The sequence below is a fragment of the Hesperophylax consimilis genome, chromosome 3, assembly GCF_061612785.1.
Source record: "Hesperophylax consimilis isolate HC1 chromosome 3, BYU_Hcon_1.0, whole genome shotgun sequence".
Taxonomy (NCBI): domain Eukaryota; kingdom Metazoa; phylum Arthropoda; class Insecta; order Trichoptera; family Limnephilidae; genus Hesperophylax; species Hesperophylax consimilis.
Window position 1 is genome coordinate 17,699,021 of NC_142838.1, and position 13,469 is coordinate 17,712,489.

A 13,469-nucleotide genomic window follows, 5' to 3' on the forward strand; every position below is an offset into this window, starting at 1 on the left:
AAACTTCCCAACATGCCTTCCATCAATACGCTTGGTGTAACTATTAGTGTTCAGCTAAGTCATGGGGGCTCCATGGTAGCCAGAGTCAAATAAGCCCCTCAGAAACTGGGCGTACTGTACAAGGTCTGAAGATACTTTAATGTTATACAATTGCTAGCCCTGTACAAATCACAAATACTGGAGCCTTTTTTATTGATTGATTTTTGATTTGATTTAGTATGGTATTAAGTAGGTATGTATTTATTTCCCTTGATCGCGCCATGTCATACATTCTCCTTACACCCCTTTCTTCGGTCATTGTATACGCCTTATTTTACCATACACAAGTATTTGCTTCACTTGATTGCGCCATGTTTTCCTCGGGCGACCCCGACTCTTTCTGCCTTTTATTTCTGTACACCACATTGTTTTTGTTTAAAAAAAAACATTATGTCGACTGTTTATCATTCCAGTGCAGAGATAGTGCATAATTTCTTCCTCGGGCGTCCCCGACTGTTTCTACAATTCAATGCTCTGTATACCATATTTTTATCTACTGTTAAATAAACTACGTTATATGGTCTTTAATTCGACTCCGTATATTATTTCAGTACAGTGATAATGCGTTAAGCCTTCCTCGGGCGTCCCCAATATTTTCTGCGATTCACTACTTATTACCACATGTTTAGTGTTAAAAAATCAACATGTTATTGACTTCGACTTCATTCGACTCATATGTACAAACCAAAGTGCGGGGAAGTTAACTTAGATTTAGCAAGAAAAAATTATATACCCAGTGAAAAGTGAAAGATCTTTTTTTTGGACTCCAACCGGACTTCGAGCTAAATCACGAGTTTGCGAGCGGCTTGATTTTTTTCCGTTAAGTGCCTGTTTGAGCCAACCTTTTTAAATTTATACATTTTCTCGAAAACCTTGGTTTGCAAATAAATAATAAACGCACCTCTGTCAGCATTTATTGATCCCTGTTGATATTTCGATCATACCCATCACTAGCTTTCTCTATTCCCTATTTCTGAATGTGAACATTGCCGAGAGTGGTTTATTTATGACATTGCCATATCTATGATCATTGCTATTTTGACAGATGACGTTTATGCTGTAATTATTTGAGTCATCTCGTATCGCTGCACTGCCCTTCAAATATTTTTAGTGGAGGTTAGTCGTCGAATAGATTTCTCAATATTCATTTGGATTTATTACATTATTTATTTGCATATTTTTATTTGATAGATAAACGTCGCATCAGTCAAAATGAGCCGATCCAAATCTGATGCCCCTGAAGAGGTGGAGAAAGTAGTCAAAGATACCAAGAAGTTTATCGATAAAGCTGTTGGGGAGATAGGTTGGGATGCTGCAACCCGTCAACTTATTTTTGGCTCCCTATCCGGATGGTAAACACTTTCACCAAAATATTTGCACTCTATAATTTAAATTATAATAAGTCAACAGTTTTTTTATTTAATATAGACGGATAGTTACGGTGGGTGGGTTAGAGGTTTGTCAAATCTCACACCTTTTGTTCCTATGTTGTACACAGTAATCACTGGATTGTTTTCCAGGTTTACTGGGTTCGTGGCAATGAGAGCTGGTAAAGTATCAGGCATGGGACTGGGCAGTGGAGCCATGGCCATGCACTACGCCGAGCAGAATGGGTACATCAACCTGAACTGGGATAAGGTCACCAAGAAAGTGGACAAGCTCACTGACAAAATAGAAAAGGAAGCTACAGGAAGTTCACCAGCGTGGATTGATAAAGTAAGTTACGATACATTTCAGCCACCATTCATTTTTTTGAATTTTAAAAAGAATTATGTAGGTCATCGCTATTTCAACACTATTTTTTATTATCGAACAATTGAATATTACAAGACAAATACGGTTTTTCATCTCATAGCTCATGTTTGGTAGACATTGCGAGGTAAAAATAGTAGCTTTTATCTACAAATTCGAGGCACAATTTCATGACAGCTGAGTTTCACTATTTGAGTTTTCGTTGCAAAAAACACAAATTTTCTGCTTCGTGGTTAAAACAATCATAATTTATAAAATTACCCTTTTTAATTGTTACAGCAAAGTCCATACCTTTCAATTTCCAATAACACCTAATTTTGACAAAATCTTTTGTTCACAGGTGGAGCGATTTGTGGACAGGAAACTGGACAAAGCTGAAGATGCAATCAAGAACAAGCAGTTGAAAGCAAAGAAATGGTATCACTCCGTCGCTGGAGATGAATATTACCGAGCCACTGAATCTCATGTATTCCTGGCATCTTTCGTTGCTGGACTGGCCATTGGCTTGATGTGCGGCCGCTAAACATTAATTTCCTTGTTGGGATTTAAAAATGAATGTCAGATGTTCTTGTTATTTTGTATTCATATAATATTGACTAAAATCTCAAAATAATCTTTTTATACACTTTGATGACTTGAGGTTGTGATTTGAATAATCCATACGAATTTGTGTAGAAATTTCTTTGATGGAATTGACTGCATCACAACGTCAAGTGACGATATTCCTCGATTAATCTGGTTTATGGTTTGACTATTCGTTAAGATTATTAAATAATCTAATTTATTATTGTGAATTAAGTAAATCATTTTTTAATTTATTTTTAAGATACTCTCAATAGCAAAAAACTGCTCCAGTTGTTAACTTTTTTTTAGATTTCTATAACTATTATTGCTAGCAACCTGTCAATATTATATCATTGTAGTTAAATTTGTTCAGTTTTACTATAGAAAAAGAAAAAGCTATCGCACATCTGCTTGGATTCGTATTAAACCTAGTCAGTAGTACTTATCATGCTTGTATAATATTTATTTGTATAGTATAATAAACAAAGTAAATAACCACACTTGATTTAAATTTGTGTTCAAATATTATGTTATTTGATTTAATTACACAAAATAATTAGGTACTGTCAAATAACACCGAATTTGTTTAAGATCGCCTATAAAAATAATCAATACATACTTATTTAATAACAAACCTCCATGGCATAAAGGTTATGGTTTATAAACCTTGGAACTGGGAAAACATACATAACTTAATCACAAGTTTCTGATATACAATGACAAAAGTTGATGGTCAAATACTTGGAATATTTGTATACTGGTAACTGATACACCAGTAGTCTCACTTGCTCAATGAAGAACGTTGTAGTCCAAATTATATTTTTTTGTAATTTTAATCTTAAGGCGATGCCATAAGTAGTAATGCAAAATCATGTGTTTTTGGTTTGAAAATTTGGTCGCCTAGAAATGTTTCAGATGCTTTAATTAAATACTGCGAGTAGAATACATCTTGGCCTTTGAAATAATCGAGTATTTTTTAGATAAGTCTTTTTATAAGCCCATATTTGTATAAGGCCTATGAAAACTGCTTTAAAGTTTTAAATCTCCTACTTATGAACCCATTTTCGGTTATGATTTTATTGTGTAATGTGGCAAATTAAGTTATTTATAAAATGATCGAAAAAAAATTTAATATTTATGCCTGAACATCCATAAAATAAAATAAAAGGCACTTTTTGGCCATGTTTTTTTCTTGCATAAATCAAAACAGGCGGATGGTGTTAAGCGGGAATTCAAACATTATCGCCATCTACGTAAAGGTTATTATTGATGGCGGCTCAATTTAAAATATTACACGACGTAGTGCATCGCCTTAAGTGGTTGTCTAAACGTCTTTCAGAACAACCGGAATGAAATGTGGTTGAATTAACAGTTTCATCACAAAATATTATGATACCGTATGAAACGGACTTCCTTTGTTCACCAAGATTGAATATTTACCACCAAGTGATGTAGGATATACCTACCTACTAACTGATGCCCTTTCTCAGTTTTTTGCTTGTAGTAGTTATATCTGGAAGTCAAAAAGTAGTATATATTCGTTTATTTCTATGCGGCATATCTATCCAGACCAACGAAGTGGTGATAATTGCTAGATGTACAAACGATTTCTCGTGTACTTAATCCAGGGTACATTAGCATTTCATAATAAATAATGAAAAAGTTTTACCTTACAGTAAAACTTATATTTAAAACCTACAAAGCGAGATAAACATTACCATTTTGCGGCCCAAAATGAAGTTTCTTATCAATTTTCGTGTGTAATTCTCGATTTAAATCTCCCGACAATGTCACCTGCCAGTCCCAAATGTATACGTCAGGCGGTGCTACTAGTATGGATGCCATTAAAGGCGCTATATTCTGCTTCATTAGCATTTATTTTTGCGAAGGTCAAAAACGCTTGTCTTATTTTTACAAGATTACAAACAGTATTTTGCACAAAATTTTCGAAGATATTATTATTTAACGGTGATACTGTTCAAACCCTGAAATTACAAGTTTTTTTGTTATGTTTAATGATGTTGGATTCTGGTCATTAAACATAACAAAATCTGAGCAGGGTAGCCGAGATTTCGAGGGAGGAAGTAATTCACACGGACACGCAGAGCAAACGTTCTAGGGGCTGCGGCGACGATAAAGGCAGAAGGTTCGCAAACTGACATCCACCGTCCTGCAAATCTACATTCTCACGCAGAAAATGTCCACTGAAACCGAATGACTGGATGGTTAAGGTGCACGCTTATTTCCACGTACCTGTGAGTGAGCAGCATAGATGTTTCCTCAGACTTATCTATAGGAATGTACTCGTGCAGACGACATCCTTCCCCTTTGGCCTAGCCACCTCAACTAAGGCATTCGCAACCAACACTGGGTAGCGCAGGAACTGCGGTAGATAGAATCCCGGTATATCTGGATGATTTTTTATTAGTAAACTAATGTCAGCTTAGTTTTAAACACCAGTCTATTGAAATGGTGAAGTTTTCACAAGACTTGGGATGGCAGATACAATTTGATAAGTCAATATTAGAACCATCACAAGTCTAATTTCTTGGTATTAGCTGGAACACTGGAACTAACGAAAAGTCTCTCCCTCTGAACAAGGTTTCAGCCCTATCTTATCTGTTGAAGGGTTTTGTACCAGACGAATGGGGGCATCTGCACAGATACTGTATTTCAAAAAGGATTCCGGACACAATGTCACGCCAAGAGCCTTTCATCGCATCATCAATCAATGATTCATCAATTGCAGACAGGAACTGAAGTTGAGATCTGGACTGAAATTGAATTTACTTTTTTTATATTTAAAACTGAATGAACTACTAAATAAAACCCTTGTAAATATTTCAACTTCAAGACTTTGATTGTTTTTAGGTGAGCTGTTACTTTTTTTATTTATTTTTTATTTTTATAGTGTATACCTCACAAGAGTCCCAACTGCTCCCGTCTGGAGCCAGTGAGACTATGGCATCCCCAATTGGGGGATGTTGTGAGGCTGAAGGTAAGTGGGGAAGGGAAAGAGGAAGGTGGGGAAGTACCTGGCTATTCAGATCTAGTCACTAAACACGGCTAAAGCCATTTGGAGCAACGTTTCAATTCTGAATGGTGGTCTTACACCAGGGCGATACTGGTAGTATCTTCCACTTGTTTGGTGGTTGGTTTGAACTGCCTTAACATAGATTCTGGCTCTGTATTTATAGGGCCAACGCAGGTGGGCATTCATCGATGAAAAAATCTTTTATTTATTTTTAATATTATCTTCAATGAATATTACAATTTGAGTTTTTACTCAGTAAGTTATTCCACTATAAAATATGAAATATTTGGAAGTTTACTCTATCCATTCTGCTTCCCTTCCCCATTCTCATAAAGATAAAGGTATACTCGCAACACCAATAATATTTTCATTGATATGCGGATGCATGGAAATATATGCTTTTTAAGAATAAAATAAAATGTTCCATTTAAATTAAACTTGTTTTATCGTCACTAGATAAGATGTTTACACAGTTGGATCCTGGAATTGGTGGATCTATTCCTGGAGTTACATCTATTTCTGGAACAAGTACATTTATTTTCGGAACAAGTACATCTGTTTTTGGAACAAGTACATTGATATCCGGAACAAGGACATCTATTTCTGGAACAAGCACATCTATATCTGGAACAAGCACATCTATTTCGGGTACAAGTACATCTGTTTCTGGAACAAGTACGTCTATTAATGAAATAGGTACATCTATTCCGGCAATGATACTTTTCTCAAGTGCTATAGGCATCACAACCCCGGCCAATCGAACAGCTGTGGATCGCTTTAATTGACCAATATCTTTTCTCCTTAACCTCGGTGTCTTCCTATTTTTGATGGGTCGAGTTGTTCCAACGTGTGTCTTCGTGATGTGCTGCTCCAATTTAGCCTAAAAAAATCAAGATCATTAGAATATTTATTTACTTATGATGCCCATTGGGCTTTTACACACATAGACATGCCCATAATTTCTATATTTATTTAAATTAGAAACAGCCCAACATGTGCCATTAACATAATTATAAAAAATGTACATATTTTATTACATTGCAATTTTTTATTCCGCACAAATCAATACAAAACAAACAAAAAAAAATCCGCACCTCACAAACCAGTGATGCACAACCCGCAGCTCCATTCTTGCGGCCCGCATGTCAATTTCATACGGCCCACTTGGCTTTAGAGAAAAATCTAAATGTTTGGGGTAATTCTTAAAAAACCCTGACTGAGAACATTTTTGGTTAATTTAGGCTGCATTTTCTAAATGGAACCAAATTTTGCTGTCAACTGCCTCCCCCTCAACGAAAACAAAAAAAAATGCGCTTGTTGGACGCGGCCTGTTTGAAAAATAGGCAAAGCGGAAAGTTCTCTGCTGAAAAGTTGTGTAACTATCACAAATTTAACCCATGAGGGGATGTAGGTACTCGTAACTAGGTACCTTCATAAACATATTTATTGACGATGAGTTGTAATACAAAAGAAGACGTAAAAAGGGAACAAATTTGGTAAGCTCAAATTTCGCATATTTTATGATAATTTTACATTGTGCCCGATGGATAGCAATAGTTCACAAGGCCGACAATCTTACACAGGTAGTGCCAATTCGTCCTTAACAGGATGGGAAATTCTTGAATAATTCCCAACTATTTTTTCAGACCCATTAATATATTCAGAAATTGTGTTGACAAAATTATTTGCTCGGTATATCAGTGAAACGACCTTGTTATAAAAGTCAACAATTATATGAAGATAAGCCTGAACTAACATCTCGTTTTGTAACTGATCATTATAGCCGTGAACTCGCTATTGCCGTGATCATTATAACAAAATTAGACTGTATAAACAAAATTGATTCGATTCAGAAAAAAATCATAAGAACCATTTTTTACAAATGGCACAATCGATTTTATAATTCAAAAAAACATTTATTGCACAAAAATACGGAGTTCAAAGGGTATAGCTTATAGGTACATTCTATTTCTTCCAGCTAACCCAAAAAATACACATTATATTACAAAACCCAACAATTACATGTTAACAAATAAATATATGTAAATAAAAATAAAAAATTAAAAAAACATGTATTTAATTTATGCAAGGTATCCATAGTGTAGTGACATTTGTTTAAAATAAATGTTTTTAGTGATGATTTAAATTTGAGTATGTCGGTTATTTGTTTGATGCTATGTGGACAGTTGTTATATACTTTAATGGCCATGTAGTGCGTTCCTTTTTGAAATATAGTTTTATTTGCTTTTGGGATTAATAAGTTTACTGTGAACCATGTAGCGTGTTTATGTGTTGAGTTTTTTTGTAGGAACTTTCCTGGAGATGTTCAAGCTAACAGGCATAACATATCAGATGCAACTGTATTTTATCAAAATTGTTTCATTGAGTCTACGTAAACAATTTGCAGATGGGATGTTATTATACAAAATCATAAACAACTGTAATTGACTGACTGTCCCAAATTATATCCGCAATATCCAATTTTTTGACGTAATGATCTGAGCATGACATCTTGTTTGTGATTTTTTCAGACCCAACGATATATTTATGCATTTAGAAACTGTGTTAACATTATTTGTATGTTATATCAATGAAACTTCCTTATTACAACAGCTAACAATTATAAGAAGGAAAGCCCAAACTAAAATATCATTTGGTAATTGCTCATTATAGCCATGAAATATAAATAACTCGCTATTGCCATAATCCTTGACTGTATTATAATAGCTTGGTATATTAATATGAAACTGATTTAAGTACCTTTGTTGATAATCTGGCTAAACAACCAGAAAAAGTACAATTAAATGTCATCTCCTTGTGCACTGACATGATGTGGTGCTCCAAATTATACTTTGTAGAGTAAAACCTAAAATAAAAAAATTATGCAGTTAAAAAAATCGACTCAAAAACAAAATAACTTTACTATAATACATCCACCTTTATTAATAGATTTATAAAAAAAAATATATGTGTATATACTTTTTTTTGTGGTTGGACTGGGGATTAAACCTTTCTCCCCAGGCTCTTAATCTGCTGTGAACTTTTAAAATGTCTTTTAAACCTTAACCAATAAAATTGGTTTGAGGATTGGACCTTCCTTCCCATGGACTGGAGTCAACCGCGCAAACAACTGAGCCAAACTCCGATTGGGTAGGACTGACATTTATTTCGTATTTTAACTGCTATAATGTCATCCAATTACAGAGAAATGCATGTAGGTACACGTAATTGCCACCAAAAGTTGATAGAATGCATTGTCATGGACAAAGATCTATCTGCTGAGTTTCAGCTCGATGGGATGTTAGGAAGTGGGTTAATTTACGCTTCCAAGATTTGCATTCATTCATTATCGAAAACAAAAGTATAATTCAAATATGTAGATGTATTTAAAAATATTCAGAATTATGAAAACAAAATAAATGGTTTGGTAGATCTCTTACTTGGAGCAATCGTGGGGACAAGGAAACACATTTCTTTGGTCGGCAATGCTGTGAATTTTCATGTGGGTATGGATATGTCCCTTCGATTTGAAGACCCTTTTGCAGATGTCACAATGGTATTCTAAAAAAAGTTTAATTTGCAATACAAAGATAAAACTCATACACACATTTCAAGAGAATGAAAGAAGTAAAAATATATAAACAGCATTTTAATATTGGCAACACCACAAGGCTGTCGCTGTCAGTTCAAGTAATTTACGGTAACTCTTCAGATGTTATATTTCCAAATACAAATACCTTCGAAAGTGTGTGCTGTTTTTCGGTGCTTTAAAATTTCTGTCCATCGTCGAAATATTTCACCACAATGACATTTATAAGTGCGGTGGTTCCTCCTATGCTTGTTGCATTCAATCAGTGAAGCAAATGTTTCCGTGCACCCATCACACCTGATTTAAACATTCGAATAGTTAATACAACAAGAGAATATAAACTAGACCTGCCGCACAAAGATTGGCACATGTAGTTGGAGATAATATCAGCTTGGTACCTATTTACTGGTAATTTACTTTAATTACTTGATGGTGAGTCTGGTGAGAAGGAACACTGTAGGTTCTTTTTCTTGTATTCGCTTTAGAAGAATACACATTGGTACGAATATTCTTCATTGTGAATTCTTGACATATATTATAATGCAATATAATGAATGTATAATCATACTTGAATTGTTTGAGTCCGGTGTGAAGGAACATGTGAGCTGTGAGCAGGTTCTTCTTCTTGTACCCGCTTTGGCAGAGTTTGCACCAGTACGGATATTCTTCATTGTGAATCCTTGACATATGTTTCTTTAGATTTTGATTGGAAGAAAATTCACCGAGACATTTTGAACATCTGAAAAATAAAGTTGATATTATCATTATGAATAAAACAAGGTTGCTATGCAGACGGATGGTAAAAAGCAAGTCCAAAGTTTTATGTACCGAAGAGTCTTTTTTGAGGCACTTGCCTCTGGCTGGTGAGTGGATTTCACATGACGAGACAGGTGAGATTTATTGGTGTATGCTTTGTCACATCCTGAGAATTTGCATGGGAAAGGTTTCTGAAAAGACATAAACATCAGAGTAAATAACATGCAAGATTCAATCATCTCTAATTTAATAATAATAATAATAATAATAATTGGATAATTTGTATAGCGCCGTTTTTGTGAAAAATCACCTCAGGAGCTAATGAACACTGAGCCAAAATTACCGGTAATGAAGAATCACGTTTTAGGCCGGGAATACATTTTTTTTTTACAGTGAATGCCTCACAAGAGTCCCAACTGCTCCCGTCTGGAGCCAGTGAGACTATGGCACCCCCAATTGGGGGATGTTGTGAGGCTGAAGGTAAGTTGGGAAGGGAAAGAGGAAGGTGGGGAAGTACCTGGCTATTCAGATCTAGTCACTAAACACGGCTAAAGCCATTTGGAGCAACGTTTCAATTCTGAATGGTGGTCTTACACCAGGGCGATACTATACATGTCATACGATACATACGATACATGTCCGATTTCTCCATTCGTCTGGATTCGGAAGGCCTTCGCTCCATACATCTGTTGGAACAGTCCATACACATCTGATCGATTCCGATCCGACTTTCGGATTGGACGGCCGACTCGGAAAGGGCGTCGCCAATTTTATCATCTGAAGGCACGCGGTGCCTACTTTTGCAAGTATTGACACCTAACTACTTATCAATGCATACATAAAAATATTATTATTCAATTCAGTGCCTATGTAACGCAAGGTTAAAGTTGTATCATGGTATGGAAATAAAGGACTTGCCCTGGGAGGAAGTCTGTAAATAAATAAATTACATCATAGATTATGATTTGCGCTAGACAGATTGGAAACGAATGAGACCACAAAAAATGGGACATGAGAATCGGACGTGTATTTAGTTTGTCCAATCTGACAATTAGAAAGCATAATCGGACATGTGGACCCGGCTTTATTGTAAATATATATTTTTATTTTATTTATCAATATAAAGATTTTTACGTGTATTTTTCGACACTTACTAGGGTACACCTGTGTCGAGACAGACGTTGGCACTTTTATTGTCTTCTTACATAAAATAATTAATAAAACATTAGTTAGTGTCACATTATGTGCCGGTGGATACGTATAGCCAGAAATTCTAAAAGATTACCATACCTACTTCTTTTTCGATTTACGTAATTAAAAATTAAAATGCTAAAATTAAAAATATCCCAAATGCAGTCAGATTCCTTTTATAGTAATTAAGGTAAATCAGAAGGTTTTATTTAAAAATATTTCATATAATCCTTGTCCAGCGATTCCGAATATTTACCTTCTATTTATTCGAAGTTCAATTTTACATCTATTGACAGTTTCGACCAATCTCATGTTTGTTGTGAGTTAAATTTGTAGGTTCGGAAATACGCATAAATTATTAAAATAACCCAATCTTGAAACCTAATTTGTGATTATTTTTCCATCTCCTCCGACGTAAACAAATGTTTCGGTAAATTTTGGATAGGGCCTGACACGCTTATTACGAATAATTTTTAGAAAAAAACTTTATATTCGCCTTAATTACAATAAAAGAAAACTTTTTGCATTTCGGGCGGCGGAAAATTATGCATTTTGATTTTCAATTGCGTAAAACCAAAATTCACTCCGCGAATCGATGTGGCGACATTAGGAACGCACTGTTATGTTGGTATCACTGATGCATTAACAAGAGCTAAATACGACCGTTGCTATCTTCGTGGGATACCTAGGTTTGTGTAACATGGTTTGTGATACAAAGGAAAGTGCCCCTTAATAACGCCTGCTCGCGTCAAGGCAAGAAAAACATCCCAGTTTTCAACTAGTTTACCGGCTACGCTAGGTTTGTGTAACATGGTTTGTGATACAAATCCATTTGTCTTCCACGAAGTTAGCCATAGTCGTATCTACGCAATGTATCAGGGATACCAACATAACAGTGACGTACCTAATGGCAGCTGATTGCCGCCGCATCGATTCGCGAAGTGAATTTTGGTTAACGCAATTGAAAATTTAAATTCATAATTTTCCGCCGCCCGAAATGCAAAAAGTTTTCTTTTATAGTAATTAAGGCGAATATAAAGTTTTTTTCTAAAAAATATTCGTAATAAGCGTGTCAGGCCCTATCCAAAAATTACCAATGTTTCTAGTAGTAATTAAGTTGAAATCGAGTTTTACTGTATATTTTTTGCGTGTTAAGCGTGCAGCAGAGTAAAGCAACCTTACACATAAATCAAATAAAAGTTGTAATAATAAGAGTTTATTCCAGAATAATAATAGTTGATTAGTAATATTACCTCTCCTGTGTGAACCCTCAAGTGAGCTGCCAAGCGATTAGGTCGTGTGAATATTAAAAAGCAACCGTTGTATGTGCAGGGATATCTTCGAATATCCTTTTTATAAGGTAGTTTTAGACTGGAACTGTTGATGACTGTGTGCTCACTGAAGTCTGATGATCCGTCTCCAGAATCAGACCAACCCATAATAATTGTTTTTTCAGTGTTAAAAGAACGTCAAAAACTTAAATTTTAACCTCAAATACATTGAGACATAAATAAACCTGCATTGAGATTTCAATTCTAAAAACCTGTAAAAACCCAAATGGGGGGCATAGATATACCACTCAGGGCAAACGTCAGTTGATCTTAGTGATGGGCAGGATCGAAAAATTTACATGATCGAATCATCAAAAGAATCGAGTGATTAGTCGATTTAATTGGTCGGAGTTCATCAGGAGCAGTCACTGCGGACAAAGGCAGTTTTTTGTCGGGTGGGGGTATTGGTAATTGGTATGGCAAAATTTCGGATGATCAACACTGCATATTATGCGAAAAATGGGCTTAACCACTGGTTTTAAACTGGCGTAATATTATTATAATGATGTGAATGACTAAGAATTTGAATGCGTTATATTTATAATATCTACATTTAAACTGAATAAATAATACAAATAAGTTTAGTACCTACTATAAGGAAATACTATATACTTGAAAATTCCTACTCGAGGTTTGAAATCTCCCCACATTTTTCATTATTACGAGAAGTTTTTCTTCAATGGAAGAAATAGTGAAAATATTTCATCCCTATGGACATACACACCTAGATATTAATACCGAATATAATATATATAAATCGGGCATTGCATCTTTCACAATAAGCACACACATATCTTAAAAATAATTCAACCTTAGGAATTATTTATGGAGCGCCCTCGAGATTATTTTTCAAAAAAACTATAAAAATGATCAATTTATGTCTATTAATAACCTTCCCATTGTATTATAAGTTAGAATTAGATTTTTACACACACTTAATGCACGGGCGTCGTAAATTCAACCTAAAATATGAATGAATTGTTCTACTACAACTCGAAGCTTCTTAAATTCGTAGATAATATCCTAATCAAACATTTTACAATTAGCAAATAATAATTGCGTAATCCTAGTAGATATCAAATCATATTAGGTATTACGTAACACAATGTACCACGGCATTAATATTTCGTTTGTCATTCAATCCAAGATATTTTTGACGTTTCTCGAAGTTGAAATAGATTTACGTTTTCGAGTAAATTCTGACCAATGACGT

The 13,469-nt window shown here is 34.8% G+C and overlaps 2 protein-coding genes across 2 annotated transcripts; one reads left to right on the forward strand and one right to left on the reverse strand.

Moving 5' to 3' along the window:
• The first annotated feature begins 1,001 nt into the window (after positions 1-1,001).
• On the forward strand, positions 1,002-2,846 carry LOC149425058 (uncharacterized). The gene is made up of 4 exons (XM_089650935.1): positions 1,002-1,155; positions 1,231-1,391; positions 1,560-1,755; positions 2,132-2,846. The coding sequence occupies exons 2-4, from the start codon at positions 1,252-1,254 to the stop codon at positions 2,312-2,314; spliced, it is 519 nt and encodes a 172-aa protein (XP_089507061.1). The 5' UTR covers positions 1,002-1,155; positions 1,231-1,251; the 3' UTR covers positions 2,315-2,846.
• Positions 2,847-5,815: 2,969 nt separating this feature from the next.
• Positions 5,816-13,133, reverse strand: LOC149425059 (transcription factor IIIA-like). The gene is made up of 7 exons (XM_089650936.1): positions 12,179-13,133; positions 9,807-9,925; positions 9,547-9,717; positions 9,127-9,275; positions 8,830-8,950; positions 8,150-8,255; positions 5,816-6,269 (listed from the first exon to the last, which is right to left on the reverse strand). Exons 1-7 carry the CDS (start codon positions 12,362-12,364, stop codon positions 5,817-5,819), a joined length of 1,305 nt encoding a protein of 434 aa, XP_089507062.1. The 5' UTR covers positions 12,365-13,133; the 3' UTR covers position 5,816.
• Between the last annotated feature and the right edge of the window lie 336 nt (positions 13,134-13,469).